Consider the following 24,929-nt stretch of genomic DNA (forward strand, 5'->3'; position numbering starts at 1 on the left):
ATACACAGATGTATCTTCATCGACACGTTGATGAATAGTTATCCTGCACTGGCAAAGTTTGAGGCTTTATTGCACCAGGCAGGGTGCCAGGTAAGTCTCCAGTATCACAATTCCTTCCTCTTTCTCATAAGTTTGTTTCATTTATCAAGGCATCCACCAGTTCACTTGAGGTCAGGTGCTTGCCAATCATATCTGAAGCAAGACAAAAAAGGAAATCAGTAGAAAATTACTGACAAGGGAAAAGAAAACAACTCCACTTTAACATCAAAGTGTTCCAAGTGGAACTCTAGTACTCTTAACTTGAACACAAACAACATGAAATTTCAACAGTACAGGTATTTCAAGTTTGAAGTCCTACCAACTTAAGTATGACAAAAGTTTTAATATAGTTTACTCTGAATTTTAACACTTTCATCATAAAACAGGATGAAACAACTAATGGCACTGTCAAGTGGTAAGTGTTAAGGTATATACTGGTACTTCCAGTAATGTTATGTACAAAATATCACACCTGCTTTGACTTGCTTGCTTGGAAGTACAGAAGATTGCAGAAAGTTGATGTATTTGAAAAAAATGGCATACAGAGAATAAATAAATCAAATCAAATCAAATCAAATCAAGAAGAAAAAGGAAAAGAGGACTAATAGGACTAAGAGGACTAAGAAAAGACTAATAATAAAGAACACAACAGAAGGAAAAAGAGAAGAAGAGGAATAAGAAGAGGGCTAAAAAAAGGAATGACCAATAACTCCTCTGCTATAAACACCCATTGCATTTCTTGGCAAACTTTGTCAGATCTTGGATCTCTCGGTTAAACACTGACCAAGCTGAACTGGCAGAACATCCACCATTACTGCAGTGTCCCATACGCATGCGCATGCGGGGAACCACAGTAATGGTGGATGTACTGCCAGGTTCGCTTGGTCTATACTCACTCTGCACCAGCAAGGATGGTTCTTTCCCGCCCCCGTGGGAGAGCATCTCCCGCCGGTATCGCTCTCCGGTGGTCCTGCTCAGGGGGTCCTCGGCAAAGCACCTATGCCAGACCTGCGAGGCCACAGCTCTGGAGTACAGGTAAGAGTAGTACTTGGCCCCGTAGCCCACCAGGTGACCAAACCTCAGATGCCAGGCCTTGTTGAGGAAAGGGAACGAGAAACAGAGATCATGGAGAAAACAGAATACTTTCATCTTCAAGAAAAACTTTTACAAGCCCTGCTGTCAAGTTGGCATCACAACATCATCAGGAAAAAATGTCAAAGGCTTAGAAACAACATTTTCTTACAAAAACATGTTTTGTCTCTGACGAAGATTCTGCTAGGATCGAAAGCTCAGGCCCCTTTTGACTCCATTTGACTCCATTGGCTCACCACTATTGGATAAGTAGTTTTCAGCAGTTTTTTTTTTTTTTTGGCTACACTTTTTGCTACACTAAAAACATGTCTTGTTACAGACTCTTGCCTTTTCTCTTTACTTTTTCATAGAATCTTGTGAAGTGTATAACAAACATTTTATTTTGGTGATAAACAAAACACAAAATACCTAGGACATTTCCCACATATCCTGAGGAGACTTGAACTCATATAAATTTATGAGAAGCATCAGCACTTTATGCACGAACTCAGTTTTCGCAAAATTTCACCTGCTAATGGAAACTGATGTCAGAACAGGATGCCTCTACCTTCAAATCCTGCACCTTCATAGGCTTTGAGAAGATGAAAGATGAAAGATGGGAGATGAAAGTGTCAGAACATGCAATCCATTTTGGTTACGTATGATTTGACCAATCTGGTTGTTTTGCCTCAAGAGAGTGACACGGTTCCTATGTTACAAGGTAATCTTCATTATGAAAACTTGACCCCCACCAACTGACATCTCAGCATGCTTGCTATGGGACAATGCAGACAGGGTCAACCTGAGGAGGGTATTAGACTGAGGGATGCGGTCAGCAAAGGACTTACGGAGCCCTGGACATAGGGGATGCTGGAGTGCTGCCTCTGGATGTCGGCCAGGATGTCGATGGTCGGCTTCCCGAGAGGGTGGTCCCCGTGGAACACCTGATCCAAGATGGAGTAGAACACCTGGGTCTGCATCTCGTAGGCGGACCCAAACTTCTTGGACTGACATAACCTCGTTATCATCTCTTCTGGCAGAGTCTGGTGATGGGTGGAGGGGGGGGGGGGGGAGGAGAGAAAGGTCAGATAGAGCACTTAGCAACCATTACTGAAGAGAGAACATATTTTGAAGAAGTTGTTTTGAGTCTAGATATGAAGAAATATTTGTGGTAGTTATGATGGTGGTGTTAGCGGTGGTGTAATTACTGTTGGTGGTAACACCGGTGGGGGTAATACTGGAGGTGGTAATAGTGGTGGTGGCAGCAGTAGTGGTGTAAGTACTAGTAAGACTTCCTCTCCCTCAACCGTTTTCTCTATTGTCATGTCTTTTCTTACCTCAAAGGTCTCCCATCATTTACTTTCTTTCTCCTTCTCTCTTTCTCACTCTTTCTTTTTCTTACTTCAAACATCCTCCCAATTCTTTTTTCCCTTCTTTCTCTCTCTCTTGAACTTTAAAACCTCCATCATCCCTTTAAAGGTACTGTACAGTACTGGTTGAGGTAAGGGATTCATGTTTTGAACATTTCTAAGTGAGATAATGAGAAACCTCTTATGAAATATGAAAGAGCATGTAATTTTAAGAAGGATTCAACATTTATTTGATTAAAATTGGTTTTGAAATGGTTGAGATATCCAAAAAAGTGATAATAATAAAAGGCAACATGCCACAACTTTATTAGGATCTCTTTGTTTCACCTTGTTTTTGGATATCTCAGCTATTTCAAAACCGATTTTCATCAAATAAACTTTCGATACCCTTTAGAATTGCATGCTCTTTGACATCTCATAGAGTGGTTCTGAATATCTCGCAAAATGTTAAAAGCCAAATCCTCACCTCCACCAGAACTGTACACACCCTCTAAACCTTTTTTTCTGACTTTCATTCTCTTTCTATGCCTCTCTCTCTCTTTTGCTATTTATAACATCAAACCTCCTCCACCCATTTCTTTCTTTATTTCTTTCTCTCCATCTTGTCCTCTCAGTCTCTCAATCATATTTTCCTTCCACAGACAAGCTATTTTGTACCTCATTGGTCTGATGGTGTCTGGCAAACTCTCTCAGCACTCGGTAGTCGTTGGCAAAATACTCCATGAGGATGGAGGGAACCTCAGCAAAGTCGGTGGAGCACCTCGTCCCCGTCACATGCTGGTAGCGGGTGCGGCCTAACATGGCTGGGGAAAAAGGACAGGCAGTTCCTTCAGCACGATACATATCTTTTAAGAATATGCAGTTATACTTCTTAGTGAATACAGCACATACCAGCTTATGCTAAATACCTCGAAATTATAGATAATTCCCTTTCTTGTTTCTTCAGTATTTTATCATGCAAGCTGGGAAACGAAAACTTTGGTCACCTGAAACAAAATACATACGTGGAGAATTTGCGGTGTGGATATTCTTATGCTTTCTGCTTTATAAAAATTAACGTAAAATTCAAAGTGCACCGGTAATAGTAAAGTAAGTTTCCGGCTACAAAGAAAAAAAAACATATGACTGTAGCAGCATGATAAAAAAAGCATGATGATGTCATGCCTTTGGAGAAGAGTTGATTAAATAAACAAGCATCTTGAGTATTGGACCTCCATTCCAAGGCAACATGGCATGTCCTAAATGTGAAGCAGGTCAGATGTTTGCTTAATCCATGATTTATGAGTCATAAAAAAATAGTACAGCAATCAATCAAGACATTTGCATTCATTTCATATGAATTTTGCTTGGGCTGAGAACATATCCATGATAATTTGACGCCAAAGGCTGTTTTCTGGATGAAATATGATATATACAAGCTTGGAAATCAGGATTATGGGTCATTACACCGAGATATGTATAGAGTATGATAATCGGAGAGACCTGATGTCAACTTACAATGCAGTGCATGGCCAAATTCATGAAATAGATTCTCCATCATCTGGAAAACAAAACGAAAAAGTAATAGATCAGACAGGTAACCATCGTAAGATTGAAAGGTATCGTTTACCATTGTGAGCAGTGATTTAAATAATGTTCAAGTTATCAAATTTGATACGTATGAGTAGGTCAGTTGTATCACAAAAATCCTGTCATATGTTTATTTTGCAATAAAGCCTCACATATAAGGAGATATCACCATTTTTCTCAATAAACCATAACTGTAGATGCCTATTCTATGACAATTTCAATATAACTATTATTCACATTTTGTATATCTACAATATTTAACATTGATTACACTGATTAAGATTTTTACATAGGTTGTTTTTATCCCTAACCCACATTTTAGAACTATTTTGAAGCAATGATGCTGGGTTTTTCTTTCATCTGCAAATGGTAAATAATGCCTTGAACCATCTCTTCATGCTGTACAAACTGCTGTGAATAACATCTTTAGATCCTGATACAGAGTTCTATGCTTTTACTTTATGACAGAAGTACCCTCACAATATTCAAAGACTTGACTTCCCTGATACAAGAGCAGTATGTCACTTGAGTACAGCAATTCAAACAATTGAACCTTGGTTGACCTTTAATTGGAGTCACATATGATAATGGTAATAACTGATTTACGAAGCACATACTGGGCCGAATGCATAAAACAAGCAATTGCTTGTAAGCAATTGCTTCAAGCAAAAGCACAAGCTCGTCTAGCAAAAGGTCTAGCTCTTCGGAAAGCAATTGCTTAAATCCATATGCATAATCTTTTGCTTATGCTAACACCTTTTGCTTGTCCCGCACAAGCAATTGCTTGCGTTTTCAACAAAAGGGACTTCACGCCTGTGCGAACACAAGAACAAAGGCGAGTGTGACAGCATGTATTTGAAAGGGCATGTGTGTGTGGAAACATTTCCTGACATAGCAGAAGAGCTATGAAATGCACACACACACACATACACACACATCTATACACACACACATATAACTGGCTGATTCCCATCACTGCAGCTTATAATAGCCCGGAACTGCCAGATCGCACGCGGAGAGAGGTCTCCTTGCTCTCTACCGAAGTCAGACATCCTACCTGATTTTCATCACATTTTGCGTGCTAACCACTGGACATTCCTGTTGTTGAAATGAAAAAGTGTCTTACACTACTCAGGAGTAATTTCTTGTAGATTTATTCCATCCTTCACAAGTGTGGTCTTTCTTTCATGAATATGAAAATGATTAAAAAAGGGAACGTTCCGGTTAAGCAAAAGCTCAAGCTCATTTTACAGAGCTTGGAAAATCGTAAGCAATTGCTAGCAAGAACTAGCAAAAGGTATGTTTTATGCATACTTTTTTAAGCAAATGCTTGGTCTCTAAGCAATTGCTTGAGGGCAGCAAGCAATTGCTTGTGCTTGGTAGCAAAAGCTTCTACTCGCAAGCAATTGCTTGTTTTTATGCATACGGATTCGAGTAAAAGGCTAGCACAAGCAATTGCTAGCGTTTATGCATTCGGCCCACTGATTATTATCATATTACACATTACGGGATGCTGGAAGGATGGCCAAGAATAAATGATCTTGTGAGCACAGAAATGAGACATGGAAGCAGACAAAGGCTCTGAAATAATAGCTTCCAGAAACTTACCCCATGTGTAAGTAGAGGTAAAGACCCTGGTCTCGAGGATCTGTATGTAAAATGATCAGAAACTGGATATTATCAGAATCTTCCTGGACTTATTCATTGTCAAACTGTCATGCGAATCTTCTCTGCCAGTATAAGATGTTAAAATTTGTTCCTTCTTTGACTGCAATAATGTCGATTCATGTCATCTGAATAGATCATATTGAGCTCCAAACTCTGCATGTGGTCACCACAGAGGTATTGAAATGTTTAGAACTGGCACATGAATTACACTGTCCTCAAAAATTAAATGGCCAGAAAGCCACATCATGCGACATCAAGATTTCTACAAATGCCTCTTGTTTATGATATGATGAACTTTGCCAAGTACTCTGGATTGGGATAGATTAGAGCATCCCTTTAAAACAATAGCATGCAGGTAATATTTTCATGGCACACTATTTTTTACACTTAAGAGGGGACAAAACATCATTTAATAGGACATATTTCTCCATTAGATATTAATTTTAACAAAACGTCTGTATAAAATTCATCTTATTGAAGGAAGAAATTAAGTGAACTGTACTCGTGGGGTAAACAGAACAAAACACTCCTCTAAGACTAAACATTCACATGCTATGAAAATGACATGTATAAAGAAATGACATTTGACAGTTGCTTAGGATCTATTGCCAGATAATACATCACAGCAGTAAAAAAAAAAAAAATACGTTCAGCTATATATCAGCTTCGGCTTGCCACATACCATGTACTTGTCAAAACTGATACAAGAATTTGTCTTCCCTGATTGCATACAGACATAGATCTGTATTCTGAGTTTTGTAGTTATATTCAAGCCTGTGTGCAAGAGTGCAAGACAGGAAGAGTGGAGGGGGATGATTTCTGCAACTATTTGAATCCTTCAAAGACTAGTGTCACATAGACCTCCCCAAAAGTGATGGAATTATCAGCAAGCTGATTGTGGTCACCCTCAAGGAAGAAGTAGAAGATGAGAAGGAAAGGAGTTTCTAGGAGGGGAAAACTTACGGCAAGCTGCAGGCCAGGACGATCCTGGGAAGTTGGTAGGTGCCGTCGTCCAGGAGTCTTCCCCCTCGGATGGTGAAGTGGCAGTCCTGGTGTGGCTTGCCTGGCCTGTCGAAAAAGTCACAGTAGATGTATCCCAGCAGACCCTCCTCCTTGTGCTTCACTGCCTGTCAGAGCATCAAACACACAAGAATACACGTGTAGCAAATGTGTAATCAATACTGCCGTCACACTAGAAGCTTGGTTTGAGTGTGAGTGAACAGTAGAGCATAATACAGTCACCAACATTAAATCAGGACTTGGATATGTACTGTAAAACATGACATATTCGCGGCACGAAATTTTCGCTAATTGGCGCCGACGGCCTTTTTCGTGGCAAGAAATTTTCGCGAATTGCCTCTTGCGTTCAATGCATATAGTGTAGATAAGAAATTTCGCGTGCATTTAAATCTCGCGAATCTTGGCGCTCGCAAAATTCGCGAAATTAAAATGCACGCGAACATTTCTCGTTTTACAGTACGTTACAGTGTTATGTGCAGGTCTTTATGTTAAACTCAGTGTTAAATGTGACAGGGCTTTATCAAGTGGTAATATTAACCCGTTGAAAACAAGTCCCGAAAATACTCGGGCAGGTGTCTATGAAAATGCGTGTTATAGCAAAATCAGTCCATCCTCAATGGGTTAAATGGTGCCTTTATGAGTAATGCAGCCAATGTTGTATGTCCTTATGCTTTTCCCAATGTGAAAATACAAATCAATCTGTAAATGTCAACTACTAGTGCATGTGAATACTGGGTTACTATACTTCACCTTTTACAAAATGGGGGCGGGGGGAGGGGGTGGAAGAAGCAAGAGTAGTGGTCTATGCCACACACCTCCCAGAAAACAAGTGACTAATGATAGAAAATGAACAGTATCACTAATGTAAAGTATGTTGTGTCATGGAAACAGAGTGACAACAAATCTAAAGGGCAAACTATTCCAGATCAATGTTGTAATGCAGTTGAGGGGTTTCCCCTTTGAACTGTGCCACAGGGTTGAACTGAAATCACTGCACAGCACTTTCTCACCAGTTTCAGCACATCTGGAGCCCACACCTCCCCATGCTCGGGTGGTAGATTCTCCAGCTCTATGTCGTAGAGTCTGCCCACAATGACCTGCAGACCTTCCATGCATGCTCCGAGGGAGAGGTAAGGTGTGTAGTCTGAGGGACTGATGGCAAACCTGAAAATGGAATGAAGAAATGTCAGAGCTCACCGACACCGTTCCAATATAAGGGTTCAGCGTATGCTGGAATTTGGATACCACAGTGACTAAATTTACTGCAATGACATAGATGTGACAATTGCTCATACAATCACAGAGTTTTCTCTCTGTAATTTGCATATTTCTGTGTGCAAACATGCCAAGTCAATCAAAATGAATTTTGAAAGAGCAGAAATAGCTATATCAAAATAAAAAATCAAAATAAAAGTTATGTCAACGTCACTCAAATTCATCGCAGAGAAACTACAATATCTCATTTAAATTCTGAAATCACATCTATGGATTAAACAAAGAGAATAGACACGCCACGTCTATGTCAGTGCGTACTTATTATTGTATGTCTGTCTGCATAGGTGGTGCATCTCATGCATTTGCACGACTGAAATCTCCATACTTAATGGACTGGTTTGAAACTACCTTTGAGAATTTGGCCTCAGTCTCTAAATGACATGTGAAAACAGTCATAAGTACGTAGTAGTTAGAATACGCACTACTGGAATTTTGTAGTTTATACAGTATCTGGAGATATATGAAAATCAAAATGTGTAGTAGTCTTTGAAGAAGGCGCCATTTAACCTGGCATTTCTCATTGATAACTGTAGGGGATATCATGCAATTATGGTACTTCCAAGATCTTGAAGTGATTAAAAGACACTACTTTCAGTTGTTACCTTTCACTCCGTGTGGCACCCATGTAGAATGGTGGGTCCCAGGCGAAGATTTCCTAGTAGCAAAGTAAATATGGACAGTCTGGATATCAATGTGATGTATCAACAAAATACCTGGGAGATACATGTATGAGCATTTGAAATGTGTTACTCCTCTTTTAAAAAGTACAGTCAAACCGGCCTTAGTGGCCACCTGCGGTATACACAAGTTTGACCGTAATTGCAATTATCACAACATTTTCTACACATGACATGACTGGGTTTCAAGACCAGCATATTATGTTGAAGTAAGTACAAACTATCACTGAGATATAAACAGCATTCCTCAATTTCCAGTGTTTATTCTTAAAAGCAAAAGACACATTCTGCAGAGGACTTACCGAAGAAGTTGGATTACACCGAGCTTTCACTTTCCTCAATTCACTCAGTTCTGCCTCAACTCTGCAAAGAAAGAGAAAACAACCCTCTACTCATACACATATCAAATATTCAACCATCACATTCATGTGTATGCAATAGTCTGCTTGAGCGCTGAGTGCAAAGATATGTAATATTTGATTCACAGACTTTAAAGTGAATGTGATTGAAAGTACTTGTACGTAAGATATTTGTCAAAGTATAATAGGAAGATCCTCCAAAGTGTTCTAAGTACAAAGTAGGTCTTTTGGGCAATTCCGCAGTTAGGTGGACATGACATGGATAAAAGAAATGTACCTCTTTATCTTACTCTTTAATCTAGGTATCGACTAATGCCATGGATGTTCACCAATCATTAAGGTCTTTCAAATTCAGTAGATTTTATCTTTCGTATTTATTGATTTTGCGAGATCTAAAACCATCATTTAAAATGTACATGTGGGACTGGGGATGCTGAAATTCACTTAAATGCAAATTACAGTGGGTTCCTTTGAAATTTTTTCCTCGAAGTTTTGCTAAAGGGTAAAAGATAAATACATTTAAATACTCCAGAAGTCATGTGACATTTTGTCAATTACAAAAGGGTGAAATGACCTGCGGAATTACTCCGGACAAATGTTACGTTACTAACCGTAACGTTACTAACCATGCTTTTGGGGGTCTAGCTAAGAAATTATTGGTCGAACTGCTAAAAAACATTGTGTGAACATTTGTCATGATGCAATAATTGAAATTAATGCAACACTTTGTTTGAAGTAACTTGAATTTTTGCAAACTTTTTGTTACAAGACATTGATTTTTTTGTCATGTCCTTTTTTCGTAACGTTACTAACCAGCCCTTTAAGTTGCCATAGCAATGCTATTATTTCTTGGATTGTATTCATTCTTTTCTGTATCATAAACCTGGGAATGATGAACATGTTTTTGACATAATTTTGGCTTGAAATGAATAAATGGTAATTTAGTAGTAAAAACAAATATCTAAATTTGTTCAAATGTAACGTTACTAACCGCGGAATTGCCCTTTTACTTTTTGGTAAATGTCACCATAGTGTTTATGAAATATTGCTTCTGCAGGATTTTTGAGAAATGCAAAGACGAGTTTGTAATATACTAATGATGCACAGGATAGAGTGTGTTAGTGAAGGTACGGCGCGCTCGAGAGTATTGACAATGGTGCGACATGCACGAGGCGCAGCCGAGTGCATGTTTGCAACCGTTGTCAATACTCGAGAGTGAGCCGCACCTTCACTAACGCCACGAAATAATCCTGTGCATCATTAGTTTTATAAAATGGGTCGAAAACTAAGAGCATTATTCACGTACCTTTGTGGGTCAATACCAGTCAGCTACATGTAGCACTCGCTCGAAAGTCCAGATGTCCGAAGATGTTCGTCCCAAACATTTACGCACGTTGCACTCGGAAATCCCGCACACTAAGTACTGTACGTACGTACGCCACGTACTGTTATGCACAAGAAAGGCCGCCGGCTGTTGTGGCAGCCCGCGGCCCGAACTAGAAGTTGTTTACAGGATTGACAGCGCGTATAGTAGCGCGTGACGCACTTGTAACAACTGATTGAGTGCGCACTGCTAGTGTAAAACATTGTGACGTACGTCAGGCCAGGGAGGTGGAAGAGAGACTCTTCTTAGTGCTTACCTGAAGAAAATAATGCATGCACACGTGACTCATTTCAGCGCTTCCAATTGGCTACATTCTTGAACCCATTTTATAATGAGTGATACACAGCTAACATTTCATTTATGACTTTGATGTTCAACAGTCTGGTTCTAATGCATTTTAATTTTGGAATCATCTCATACTCGAAGCGGTTTATCACAACCTCAAGAGCAGGCGACAGATCCGAATATTATACATTTCATGCACCACATACTGTTCCATAACTTGATTGTAAAACACTGTTTCCCTACTGTTGCAAGCTTATTGTCATCATTTGCGTTAGGTCACAAATCATATTTATGGTTGTCTTTTCAACAAAATACCACATACCGATAAATAGATAAACCTAGATTTTTCATAACTTTTATAACGATTAAAACAAAATAAAACCGACTTTCCTAAACCTACCAACTCAATTTCATGCCTTTGGTGAGGCATGTGCGATGTTTTTCACTTCCCCTCTCATTAATCTAAAAATCTGAACTTACTGAGGTAACAGTCTGAATGGTATACCCCTGTCGGGAACAGTAACCACCACCATTAGACTGTGACCCACACTGCCATTGACTCCCACTAAATGGATTTCACTGGGGGCTTCCGGGAGACAGAACTTTTGATCCTGCCCTCGCCTGCGGAACATCTCTAGATCTGTCCCTGTACACCACAAGCTTCATACGCAGGGAAAATACCATATCAGGGCAATTACCCACCCCCCCCCCCCCCCCCCCACCCCCATCCCGGCTAAATACTGGTTAGTGATAAGGTTAGAGTAAAGATTATGGTCAGTGTTTGGGTTAGGTTCACGATTAGGATTAGGGGAAGGAGAAGGGGAAGGGGAAGGGTAATTGCCCAGGGGGCAATTGCCCTAGACCCAGAAAATACTGCACCTCATACAAAATGCACTGATTCCTGCTATAAAAGGGGAAAAAAAAGTACTTAGAAAAAATACTGAGGGGGAAAGACATAAGTTTTGCTTCCCCAGCCTGACCTGTCAAAGAGCTTCTGAGAAGTTGAAGAGAGGAAGGCCATGACATTCTCTGGACTGCCTGCCATGGTCCCCCTCAGGGCCCGGTGGGCCCAGGTCGGGAAACCCACGAGGTTGGCCAGGCGATGGCGCCCTGACAAAAGATGGTCCAGAATCTGTGACTGGTCCCTGTTTGGGTGCAGGTAGATCTTGTAGGCTGCCTCACGCACCTATACAGCACCAAACAGGCACAAATTATCATAGGTCTGGCTTGGGTGGACAGTTTGCAAGATGAATCAATGAGTTCCATTTCATATACGTACTTGTTCTGTCTCTTTTTCTGATCCATTAGAAACATATCAAACTGCATAAATATCAATATAGCTGCATATGAAGATACTTATTGTCAGTGACAATTTGAATTCAAACAGAAAGAGAAAAAAAATGCTTTGCAAATATAACAAAAAAGAGAGAAGAAAACAGACCACTTTAAGAAGAGCTTCCTCACAATTTATCTGAAGCGAATGTGGTGATATGGATACAATTTATGGAAAAAACTGGAATACTTCAAAGTCACAAAAATTTTGTACACAAAATTGGATTAATTTATTTAATGTCAACACTATGTTTTCTTATTTTGGACATAGAAACAAAATTTATGGGGTACCAACAGACAAGTTGGTTGCTCTGTATGACAAGTTTTGTAGAGCAAAAACATGTTGCCATGTACAAATGGACATATGCAGCGCATTCCCATTATAGTAAACATGGTTATCAAGAAATTTCATTACAACAAATTGGAAATTCAGGTGTAATTATTTTCTAAATATCTTTATGTATCTAATTCATTTGAATATAACACAATTTCTGTAGAACAAAAGAAAACTACTGGTCCTGAGGACCTCATTATAATGGGAGTTGCTTGTGATTGCACAAGATCTTCTACAAGAAATCAAGCCAAAGTACATGCTGCATATGCCATATATTTAGCGACTCTAACTTTTTGCGGGTCAGGACTTCCCGACAATCTTGAGAGTGGTAAAATTTGCAATTGTGGAGTACAGTACGTAGAAATGTGTGTGTGTACGTCACATTCATGTCAGGATGAGAATTAATGCTTTTGTGTGTTTTTAGATTCGCAAAAAGCACCCGACTCACAAACTTCGCGAAAAATAAAAACTTCGCCAAATATTTGTCACATAGAGTAGATTCTCCACCCACTTACGAAGTCGTTGGGACTGTCGCTGTTGAGAGAATTGATTGTTACGTTGTCTCCATCCACTGTAAAGCAGTAGTGGAGGTGTTGTGGGAGCTTGCTCTTGGCAACACTGTGCCCCACCTGGGTGTTGTGGAGAAAGTGGCTACCAAGTGTCAGCAACTCCTCGTTCAGCGCCACAAACTGCTTTCTCTGCAAAGACAGAAAACAGACATATAGAATAGGACAATCAGAATCTTTATTCCTATTCAGCCACAACAGATTAAACACTGTCAAAGCTAGCATGTGATCTTTAGTGAATTCAGCATTACTATTCCTAATGTATAAGGCCCACACTTGCATCACTCTATACATTCGTTGCTGTTTGTTTTTTTAGTAGATAGTGCTCTGTTGATTGGGAAAAGAACATAAAAACTGTTTTGGACTTGTCAAAGCAAACTCACATGAAGGTACAAAGGAAAATCATAATATTTTCATTAGAAAAAGTCAAAACTCTTTCATAACTCATAAGGTTATGCATACATGAAACTATCATTCTACCGGATGAGTTCAGAATTGTATTGTATCGACAAATGTTGATAACTTCAAGATAGGACTGAGATGTGACAGTTTCCACAGACACCACTATTGACCGATCGAAAAATAAAGGTGTTTCCTTTCATTCAACTGATGTTGTGAGCAGAGCAGATGGCATATGTTTCAGTCCAAATGTGAGAATGGATGCATTTATCTAAAAATTTTCTGAGGCAGAAGCACAATCCTAAACGCGATTAAGGCATTTGAGGTATTTTCCGGCGATAAATACACACGACCGTGTTATCAAATGCATTTAGAACCTCCAACTTGAAATGCCATTCAAAGACGATGTGAAATGCATCTAAGACCGTGATTGCCTTTCTGCCAGTAGATAAATGCAATGCAGTTTCGAAGTGTGTTTATATTTTCGAACTGCCAATCAGTAAGGTCAACTTCCCGTATACACGTTGTCGTTTACCAAAAGGCGTGCCCATCAGTTGACCTCTACTTCGTGGGTCGAACAGCACAAAGCAGCTCCGCAGTAACAAGACACAAATTGTGATTATATGATGTTTAGATAAGCATTGACACCCTGAGAATCATGTTTCAAACCACGGTCATAAATGCCATTTAAAACGCATTTTAAAATGTGATTCTCTCTCTTGAGTTAGGTACACACACCTTTAGACAGACAGAGCAAGTGCCAAAGTCAAAAGAATTGTAGCTGAGCTTCTTGGATCCATCTGCCTGTTTATTGTTGTCATCTTTTTTTTCTCTCTTGGTAAAATAGGTGTTACAGATTTGCACATGATGAACTGTCACTGTTACTGCTAAAGGATCAACTCAGTATTGAGAAGCTGGTATATGGGACAACTGACCTTGCTTTCTTCCAGGTGAATTCCGCTCTGCTCAAAGTCAAACATGAACAGCTGGGTCACCCTCTGAGTCTCCTTATCCATCGACGACATCACCGCCGTGCTGTCCAGGAGGCGACGCAAGGACCGGTGCAGTTCCACGTTCGTGTTGAGTCTGCGTGAAAGAACAGATGACAGATGAAAATACTGTACAACACGATATTTTCGCGGCATGAAATTTTCGCGAGTTGCCTCTAACATTCAATGCATATAGTGTAGACAAGAACTTTTACATGCGTTTTAATTTCGCAAATCTTGGCTCTCGCAAAATTCGCGAAATTAAAATGCATGCAAGCATTCCTCGTTTTATAGTACTGAGAGCAAGCTCTCATACTGGAGTACAAAGACTACCCAGTCATTTTGCTCCTGTCCTTAGCTATGACAATATTTCCCTACTACTGTTGACAGAAGACATCCCTGCACACGGGAAATAATGGTCATTTTAAAAATCTAGCCATTTCTAGACTCTAGACCTGGGTATCAGTGTATGATTCCTTTTACAGGTCTCCCAACATTCCCACATCCAAATAAGGGAGATTCCACACAGTGATCAGAGAGATATCATCTGTGTGTTACATGCATTTCAATGGGCGAAAATAATTTCCAAATCAGGGAGATTTTAATATTCTCTTATTCGGACATGAACAGATTTTGACATTTTCAGGGAGACTCCTGCAGAATCTGGGAGACTTGGCAGCTCTGCTTTGATTCAGCAAGATGATTCTGATTCGAGAAGATCTCCCTGCAAAGACAGTTTAGATAGTGAACTGCATTCGTCAGCATACAGACAGCATTTACAGCAGGTACAATTAATTCAAGTGCAAATGAAGTTTGTTAGAAGTAAAAATTTTGACTTTGTGTGGGGTCAAAGTCGAGGGATAAATTTACAATCCTTCTTCCTTTTTTCTCTTTCTGCAACCAATACTTGTACCAGAAATTAAATGTAGCTTGATGATTCACAATGACTATACTTGAACCTGTCATCATGGAAGCATTACGAAAATGCTCTATTGTCTACAGGAAAAACAATGTGCCTTAACAATTTGGAAGTGTTATGCAAATATTGCTGTTGGAATCGATATGAAATGCAACCAAAGGGAATATATCACTACAGAGGCTATCAGAGTATCCTGTATTGGTCAGAGATGGCAAGCAGCCTATACTTACACTTCAACGGTGGCACTGACTGCCATGCACGCACTCTCGGCAGCTTTCCGGAAGTTTTCGTCTGGGTGTGCTATCCTTACAAAATCAGACTGGAAAAGAATTCAAGGCAAGTCTTTAATTCAGCAATGCTTGCATTAATGGTAATGGTAAGAGTCCCTGAAAGAGCGTGATAATCCTTGGTGAGGCTACCCTGGGCAAATAAAAACTCTCATTCTTCTCATTATTAATACTTCGATCATATCTCAGACAACAGTTATCAAGACGATCATTGACGAAAACGATCTCATTCATACCCACTCTTATCCCAATGTACCTAATATATGTGTTTGAATGTCTTACAAGGACAAGGAAAAAACAAACAAACACAAACTTTTCTCACCAGGTCAGCGACCCTGCACAGGGCATCGGAGAGTTTATCAAAGATGACCACAATTTCTGGACATGGCTGGGAGTGAATGACCTGTTGCAAAAGGTCATTGACCTCTGCCAAGGACTTCTCCTGCGCTTCAAAGAAACCCTCTGGTCGCGTCAGTTCTGGCATTCCAAACAGGCCCTGAAAATTGTGAAGAGTTATGAATTAGAAAAAAGATTACAGCATACACAAGGGAACAAGGAACTACTTCTCTACAACCAGAAATTTGTGGGAATTTCACGAGGAGCCATGATCTGAAACATGTGAAAGTTTTATCTACACAATGCACTGAATGCCAGTTGCCAAGTCTCAATAGTTTCATGCTGCAAAAATGGTCACTCAGCGCTGGATAGAATGAAGGTGCTCGTCCACACTGACATAAACCACAAGTATATGCCATAAGTATATATACGGGAATGGGAGTAAGGAAATAATCTCCATTCACAGTAAGGAATATTAAGATAATAATTTCCCTTTCAAAGCGGTGCCCTAGGAGTCTCCTTTCAATCATTTTCCGTGATATGTGATATATCCTTCGCATGATTGTAAATCAAAGCAAAGCTGCGACGATGTACGTTTTCTCCATCTCCTTATCACATTTTGTACTGTACTGATTTCTAAACACCACCTTACCACATTCTTCCCTGATGTTTCGAGCTTCCGACTGGCCTTGGCGTTGAAGGCAGATCCCAGTGGTGACCATGTTGCAACACCCCGAGAAGAAGTACTGCCATTGCGAGGAGTGAGTCCCTGCGCTGTGGTCAATCTTTTGATAACCCTTGTAATGTGCTGTCTGTAAGCTGCCATTGTCGTTTAGCTCTGTGTGACATGCTACAGACTGCATTCAGAGACAAAGGGTATACAGTTGACCCATGTGACATTTGAAAATTGAAGTGAAGTTCCAAGTATACAATCTGCACAAACCAATACCTTTACAAAATCTACAATTACAATGATTCTTTTCAGGGATCTTATGCTTTACAGCAAGATGCAAAGCAAGTTACAGCTCACACAGCAAAGTACCTCTCAGCCCAGAGACTGTTTTTATTTGTGAGCATGATTACATAAAAATTTGAGCTGAAAAGGATTAATATTATGATATAATGCTACAGTCTTCTTTTCTTTTCTTTTTTTCTAAACCCAGGGTAGCCTTTTCAGTAATACCACTGTTCGTTCAAAGGGCCCTTCCAATATCATTACCAATGCACTGCCAGTTAATACTCATGTTGACACCTTGGTCAAGATCAGGGAGACCTTGCTGGGTCAAAGCATCTTGTCCGACTCCAAGGATGTCAGCTAAAGCACTGGGCAGGATTCAGTACTGGGTGTTTGTTGATGAGATGTTTATGAAAGATGCATATTCATGCAGTCAACTTGTGCACAGGACCACTTTGTACAATGTGATCCATGGACTACAATGTAGATTAAACTACCTTTGTTACTTAATATTTTTCCTTTTCCTTTTTTTTTTTTAGTAAGGAGAGTGATAGTGAGAATTTAAGGATCACGTTAGGAAAATGTCTTGGAGAAGCTCAATGGAATGTAAGGCAAGAGGCGGTTTACAATTTGAAATTTTGCATGTTGCATCAAAAATATGTAAAAATCATGAATGAATATAAATCTTGTCCTTGGTCCCCAAGGCTATGCACTTGCACGTGACGCAACTAATGTCAAGGATAATTCACATACAGTCTCGAGCACGAGCCCAAAGGTCTGGAACGGAGTCTCGTGCTCTCTGCCGACCTGCCCCGACTCTAGTGCACTTATCTTTGTTTATGATCATCACAGCAGAAGAATTGTGATACTGAGGCAGTCGTGCTGATACTATACTGATGTATGCGTAGTTTTATGAGAGTGCAAAGGAAAAGAACTGCTCTCACTGCACTGCGTTAGTACTGTTACACTCTCGAGTCTCGAGTTACAGTCACACGCTCACAGACACTCACACTCACAGTCCACCACGCCGAGTTTTTTTTTTTCTATATTTAATGATTTAAAGTTTATTAATTATTAATTGACACTCAACAGCATTTAGCAGTAGGAAGATTCACAAAAATCAATACTGTTTCTCCTTTCAGCACCATACCCGCTCTTCAACGTTTATGTACTTTAACATTGTAAATATAATGTCTTGCGCTTAGTATACACAGCCCAGTCGCTGTACGTACTAACAGCGTCTGGTCGGGCTAGGCTAGCGCTCACCTGCCGAAGACCATAGTCCCACACGAGTAATTCTTTGTAGGCAGACTCACACGAAAATGAAGTTGTTCTGTTTTCGAATCCTGTTGACGGAAAGAACGGTTCCAAATTGGACAGAATTTGGTTTTAGAATTACAAATACCGATCACGAGTCAAAACAGAGTATAAATTCTAGTATTCCAGACCTTAGTACTCGTAATAGCACCAAACATTTACAACAACTGTTCGCTATTGTATGTAGAGTGTGTACGTCTCGATCCTCGGCTCTCCTTCAGCGCATGCAGCGCACACAAGTGCAAGCTTGGCGCCGCGCCAGGCAGGGAGAGCACCGTGTGCGCTGGAGTTGCAAAGATCAACGCATCAAAGATCTTAGCACATCCGTACAGCACGTGCGGAGGACGAGTTGATCCATCTCTACCACTGTTAGTGATCTCTGCATCTATGAAGACACACATGGAGCAGAGGAGGAGCAGAGGGGAATCGAGGGGCGGGGCTATAGACCCCATCATAAGACACTACTGGGTATAGGGAAAAGTGATAGAAAGAAACTACAAACACATTTTAAATGTATTATGTACCATTTGCGGATAGAAAACTCAGCTTTAGTGCTTCAAAATAGTTGTAAGATATGAGTTAGGAATAGAAACAACCAATGCAAAATTTTGAATCAGTAAAATTAATGTGAAGTATTGTTACAAATACAAAATGTCAACAATAGTCATAATAAAACTGTTTCTACACTAAACCGTCTAGAGTTATGGTTTAGTGATAAATATAGCGATATCTCCTTATATTTTAGGCTTTACTGCAATTTTTTTTTACTTGGTAGGACGATTTGTGATACACCTGACCTGCAACAAAATCTGGTATCCTGGACATTTTTTTTTTCATGTTAGACGATCAATGTTATCAATAATAGGACTAAAGGAAATTCAGTTGATAGCTAAAATTTAAGTATGAGTGAAACACGCTATAGTAATCAAATATGTTCACTGAATGTGCAAAAGTAAAAAGACTACAAGGGTAATTTCAAAATTGCACCAAAATACCTTTAAAAAGTCAAGCAAACTGAAATTCATTTACTAGTTCTGGTCATCTGTTATACCAGTTATCGTCATCTCAATCCGTTACACTCGATTTTGATACTGGGAGCTATGATACGCTCAACAAGCTTGCTTTTTATAGGTTCCATCATTATAACACCTTGACCTAGAAAATAGAGTATATTATATAAATAAATAATGATATAGAAAACTTTCATCGGTTTTGGACGATGATATAACTGGAGGTTATATATGACACTGGTAGAAGCCACAACCTCCTGTTATATCATAACGTCTTTGTGCAATTGTTCTGATTCGTCTACCCTCTTTATATACATGTGTTGATTAGCTTTGAACGACGTGACCTCTCGGGCGATCTTCCTAACTGGTCGTTGGAGTCTATACAACTTTTCAATTATCACTGTGGAACAATTATTTCTCCTTTTCGCCAGATGCAGACTATTCAATTTTAAAATAAGGAACTCTATTTCATTTTCGAATTAACGAGACCTTCGGAATAACGAACATCACCCATACATTCTGTGCGGCAAGAGCTCCTTAATGCTATATTGCTGCATTGCCCTATAAATGATTTAGATACATGAACTATTGAATAAATATCAGTCAATGAAACATATCAACTTACCACACGCATTATGTTCATTAGAAGAAAATAGAGGAAACACACTGAAATCTAATGATATTTGAGTATGGGGAAACCGATTCAGGAGGGTTAAAGATTTTTTTTTTTTTTTTTTTTTGCAGTTGATCTGGACAAAACTATACGTTACTTTGAGATAGGCAGTTTTGCTTGTCCAATCCGTCTCCATGGAAACGATTGCAGTGCCATAGGATCTGGCAGACTGCAGACCAGCTATAGCTCGTAAAAACGTTTCATCTTATGAATTTTGTACGTCTGGCGCCGTGGATGTAACTAGAGATAAGTCGTTTAACCATAACACGAGAGAATCCAATAGATATGTTGCGTTTTAAGAACTGCACACATGCATATACTTTGTCTCTTTTCTCCTTTCCAGTTTGAAAAGCAAACAAAGTCAAACCTATCTAATTTGTTTTTACGGTCTCATTCCACACTCTTCAAATATTCATTTTCCAGTGCACATACTAGGAATCGATATCGGCCTAATTGTTTCTAATACTGATATGCGTTATTCAAACAATTCGCCATAAGTCGTGTTGTAACAATGAATGTGACGTGTCGACAAATGAATTGATTCCATCATTACTGCAAACAGCGGGATATAGAATCTCATTTCATCTTCCAGCCACTTTTAACGCCTGTGTCTGACTCGAGAAGGAATTAAACATGGCATCCATGTTGAGGGGACTACGAAATTCGCGGGGATGGTTTCTTATATTTGTTGGACTGTTATGCCTTGTTGCCTCTTTCATATCGGTCATGAACAAAAGCAGCTTACGGGATTTCCATGTGATTGGTGAAAAGGGGAGACACAAGCGACCACTGTGGGCAGGGACGTCGAGACACAGATGGCCCGTGATCGTCATAATGACGCAGTGGAGATTCGGATCGACGATCGTCGGAGAGATTTTCAACCAAAACCTGGACCTGTTCTATCTCTACGAGCCCCTTTGGATGGTGGATGATCTGCGTAGCACCGGCAGACTACCAGGCGGGACATTCTCCACTCCAGCGCGCGAAGAATCTCTAAAATTCCTCCGCGGGTACGCGAGGTGTCGCTTCAGCCCGCGATTCGTGGATAGCATTAATGGATGGGGTGGCAGGGAACGTAACGGAGCAATATGCCGCTCATCAGCCGAAGATTGCCTGATGCCCAGCGCAAGATGGACCCGCGAGCTCTGCTTGAAGTTTCGCGGCCGTTTGGTGACCAAGCTACTCCGAGTCGATCTAGATCTACTGAAGACATTAGTCGTCGAGGACAACATAGACTTGAGGATTATTCACCTTGTCCGTGATCCACGTGGGTCGGCTGCCTCACGCATCCACTACACAATAGAGTATGCGCGGAAAGGGGACCCTGATCAAGTTCTCAACACGGCCAGTCGACTCCAAGCTCTTGGTCTTCTAAATTTTACATTGAAGGAGAGAGACTCCATTCCCGGCATGTGTAAGTGGCTTCGGGAGAATGTGCAACACTCCTATCCGCTCCCAGACTGGCTGACAGGCCGTTACTACCTCGTCCGATACGATGACTTTGCGGATGATCCTGTTGGGGTGACGAAAAGATTGTACAAGTTTACCGGACTCCCTCTTCCGAGCAATGTGGTCGACTGGGTCACGCGGACTACTGCTTCAAATAATTCCGGGAGTGGAATTTTCGAAACGAACAAGGATTCCAGCGCGACGGCTAGGAAATGGATGTCGGATCTCAACAAACTGGAAATCGAACAAGTGGAGGAGGAATGTATGGATATGATGTCTATCCTGGGTTACAAAAGATATGATGATATCATTAAGGGTGATCAAGATTGACTAAAGTGAACTATCAACATCTTTAATTGTGTTTAATAATGTCGCTGTTGGAAACATGCCGTTATTGCACAAGATCTTTCCAACATTTTTCATTTTTAAACCCAATTTTTAAAGATGGAGAAAATAAAAACTTACGTTGCAGATTGTTCCGATTTATTTTATTAAATGCATTTATGAGAATTGTATGCCCTAAATTGTTTGTTCAGAATAAGGTTAAGATATATATATATATATATATATATATATTCATTTATATATATATATATATATATATTATGACCGAAGTGCATTCATGAATTCAATATCATTGTTAAAGGAAGAAGCCTGAAACATGAACGTAAGAAATGCAGGCCTCACTGTGTCCCTGAGGTCCAGCAAAGATGGATATACGATAAAAGAAATTTTAATGTTCCGATTCGGCTGCGATATAGTATCAACAGCTGATCATCTGTGAGGGCAATTTAAGTCATCGTATGACCGCCAGTGGAGTTTCTCATGCTCCAGCAGCAAATTCCATGGGCGAATGCAAAATCTTCGTGTACAACCATCCCTTTTCCTTCGTGTGTCCATTATTCACATCTTCATGTAGCTCGATGATGCGTTTGTCATTCGGGTGCCATCGACCTTCTGTAGGCATCGAACCCGCTATAACTGTTCATCGGCGTTTAGTTTGACCAAGTTCTCTGCTAACCTCTTGTAGATAACGAAGTTAAAAATTACACATTACGCCTGTGACTTCACCCCAAAGGATCCATCACACGACCAATTGCGATATTTTGATGAGCTCTTGGCTTGCTCCAAGGCATACGGAATGGCCAGGATAAACAACTTGAAATAAGGAAAGTCCAGTTGTTACTGTTAAGTATCGTCAGGGGCGGATCCAGGAATTCGGTAAAGGGGGGGGGGGCGTGACTAATATTTCTAGTGCCACTTCCGGGTTTCATTTCATTGTTTTTCTTTTTATTTCTTTTGTTTTTTACGAAAATTAAAGGGGGGCGTGCGCCGGTTGCGCCCCCCTCTGGATCCGCCACTGATCGTGCATCGTTTTTGGTTGCCTGTGGCTTTTAATTCTCGCCGGAATTTTCAATGACGTTGTTTTCATACAGATCTTTAAGCAGCCGAATAACGTGATGATAATAAAATGACCAGCATTTTCGAGGTGCGCGCGTCCAAAATGTGTAACTTTTCAATTTCAATTCAATTCATTTATTTTTCATTCTTCTTTTTCCAACAAAACATAACGCATAATATATTTGGAATTACTTCATAAACATAAACATTCGACTTTGTAAAAGATAAATGATACAAATGGTACAAACTGACTGAAACGAAGATGTAAATGAATCGTCTTTTCCCTTTTCTGAGTTAGTGGCAATTGCATATACGAGTTATAAACGTAGTTTGGGTCATTCTGTTGCTTTTACCACGAAGGGACATTTATTTCTCAAAATTCAAAAGTGTACCGGATGTTCTCTTTTTAGATCTGTGTTGAGCATTCTAGTGACATGGACATTAGTTTCTTTCTGTTTTGGCAAAATTAAATCAGTAAATTTACAAAGTCGATTGTAATCTATACGCTGTTGACAGGGAATACCTGATTTCAATTTAAAAAATACCCCCCAACAATGTCGAATGTAATCTAAAGAGTTGACAATCATGATCCTAGACTCGTGTAACAGGCTGATGCAATGTATCTAAGTTATAACTTTGTCTTCACTTTGATTGTGTTTATCTCGAGTGTTATTGAGTATACTAATGGACCCTCACAAATCATACTATTCATCCACACACTTTTTTCTTCTTCTTCTTCTTCTTCTTCTTCTTCTTCTCTTTAGCCAGAGGCCCACTTTGGCTCCTGCGATCTTTTTTGAAGACTAGTTAGATCAAATAGCAATCTTTTTTTAGCTTTTTTATTTTTATTTTTTGCGGTCACATGCGAGAAACTCGCGCCCAACTACTGAGAAACATCACAGCTCTATATCAAGAAGTATGTGTGTTATACATGTATAAATAGGCTCTATTTCATATATATATATATATATATATATATATATATATATATGTGTGTGTGTGTGTGTGTCTGTGTCTGTGTGTGTTTGTTTGTGTGTGTGTGTGTGTGTGGTGTTGTGTGTGTTGTGTGTATGTAACTGCGCATATATATATATATATATATATACATGTATGAATGTGTGTGTGTGTATAATGTGTGTGTGTGTGTGTGATTGAGGAATTCAAATTCAAATTTAAATCAAGGAAGGACGGATTGCCTGGACTATCTAGGAGTGGATAAAAAGTCCCTCCAACATATCTGTTCCATACTGAATTCTGAAATCCCTATAATAGCCTACACAGGCCACCAGGTTGAGAAGAATGTCATAGGCCAATAGGAGATAAATATAAATATCATCAGTATCATTTAATTTCAATCAAAATGGGTGCGAGGGGCGAAAATTGGGCAGACCTGTTTCCAATACTGATAAAGGCAAATACAAATACAAATACTGAATTCATCTGCTGAAATGATAGTATTTCATACGGCAAATATGACAAGAGCAACTATATGTTTGCATTATATGGTAAATGCAAACGGGCTTCGTTGCCAATCGTCGTCACATCTGTTATCTTTTTGCTTCCATGTGTGCGCTGCATGTATATGCAACTGTTTCGGGCGTGTTTTTCATCATTTGTTATTGCAGTCGATATTATACAATCGTTTAGCACCTTGTGATTGACAAAACACGTAAAATGTGCCATGATACATTGACACAATGACTATAACAGATGTAGGTGGCGATATGACGCAGTGTTATTGAATGTTAATTCAAACTATAGAGTGTATTGCTCGAAATATCGTACTGAATTCTAAGGTGTTGCGTGTCTCACGAAATAGTGAATATTGTATACAATCATACGCGTTTTATTGAGGCAAATGATGTTCATCTTCATAATAAACTTAAATCTCTCTGATTTTATCTCTTTTTTTTTTTAAACAAAGAGATAATTTAGTTTCCATATTAAGCCGATGGGGTCCTGCACAGCAGTGACAACACCATTTCATTTCATTTGTAAATGTTATCATTTGTTCAATTTCATTTCATTTCGTTTCATTTCACTTGTTTTTCATTTCCAACAACACTAAATATTTACATACACATAGTAGGCTCCTAACACATTCCAGTGGGCCTGCAATGTTGTAACAAAGCAAAATGCTGTGAACCAATTGTAAATGTGGCCTTTCTGATTATATCGAATTAGAATTTACATTTTTGGAAATGGGGGGGGGGGGACTGCTTGAAGTTTGCAGTCTCCTCGTGGG

At 39.6% G+C, this 24,929-nt stretch overlaps 2 protein-coding genes across 2 annotated transcripts; one reads left to right on the forward strand and one right to left on the reverse strand.

Moving 5' to 3' along the window:
• Positions 1 to 64: 64 nt before the first annotated feature.
• LOC139716326 (mitochondrial intermediate peptidase-like) lies at positions 65 to 18,312 on the reverse strand. Its single transcript, XM_071627882.1, has 17 exons — positions 18,101 to 18,312; positions 16,532 to 16,736; positions 15,866 to 16,039; positions 15,487 to 15,575; positions 14,284 to 14,434; positions 12,899 to 13,081; positions 11,698 to 11,903; positions 8,992 to 9,052; positions 8,615 to 8,667; positions 7,748 to 7,901; positions 6,681 to 6,844; positions 5,658 to 5,697; positions 3,978 to 4,020; positions 3,138 to 3,283; positions 1,959 to 2,153; positions 936 to 1,131; positions 65 to 192 (listed from the first exon to the last, which is right to left on the reverse strand). Exons 2-17 carry the CDS (start codon positions 16,703 to 16,705, stop codon positions 125 to 127), a joined length of 2,097 nt encoding a protein of 698 aa, XP_071483983.1. The 5' UTR covers positions 16,706 to 16,736; positions 18,101 to 18,312; the 3' UTR covers positions 65 to 124.
• Positions 18,313 to 20,560: 2,248 nt separating this feature from the next.
• On the forward strand, positions 20,561 to 21,613 carry LOC139716364 (carbohydrate sulfotransferase 3-like). The gene has a single exon (XM_071627910.1). It carries the CDS (start codon positions 20,561 to 20,563, stop codon positions 21,611 to 21,613), a length of 1,053 nt encoding a protein of 350 aa, XP_071484011.1.
• Positions 21,614 to 24,929: the final 3,316 nt, after the last annotated feature.

Source organism: Diadema antillarum, unplaced genomic scaffold (genome assembly GCF_040938485.1).
Source record: "Diadema antillarum isolate AM-2024a unplaced genomic scaffold, OU_Dant_1.0 scf00000064, whole genome shotgun sequence".
In the NCBI taxonomy this organism is placed as follows: Eukaryota; Metazoa; Echinodermata; class Echinoidea; order Diadematoida; family Diadematidae; genus Diadema; species Diadema antillarum.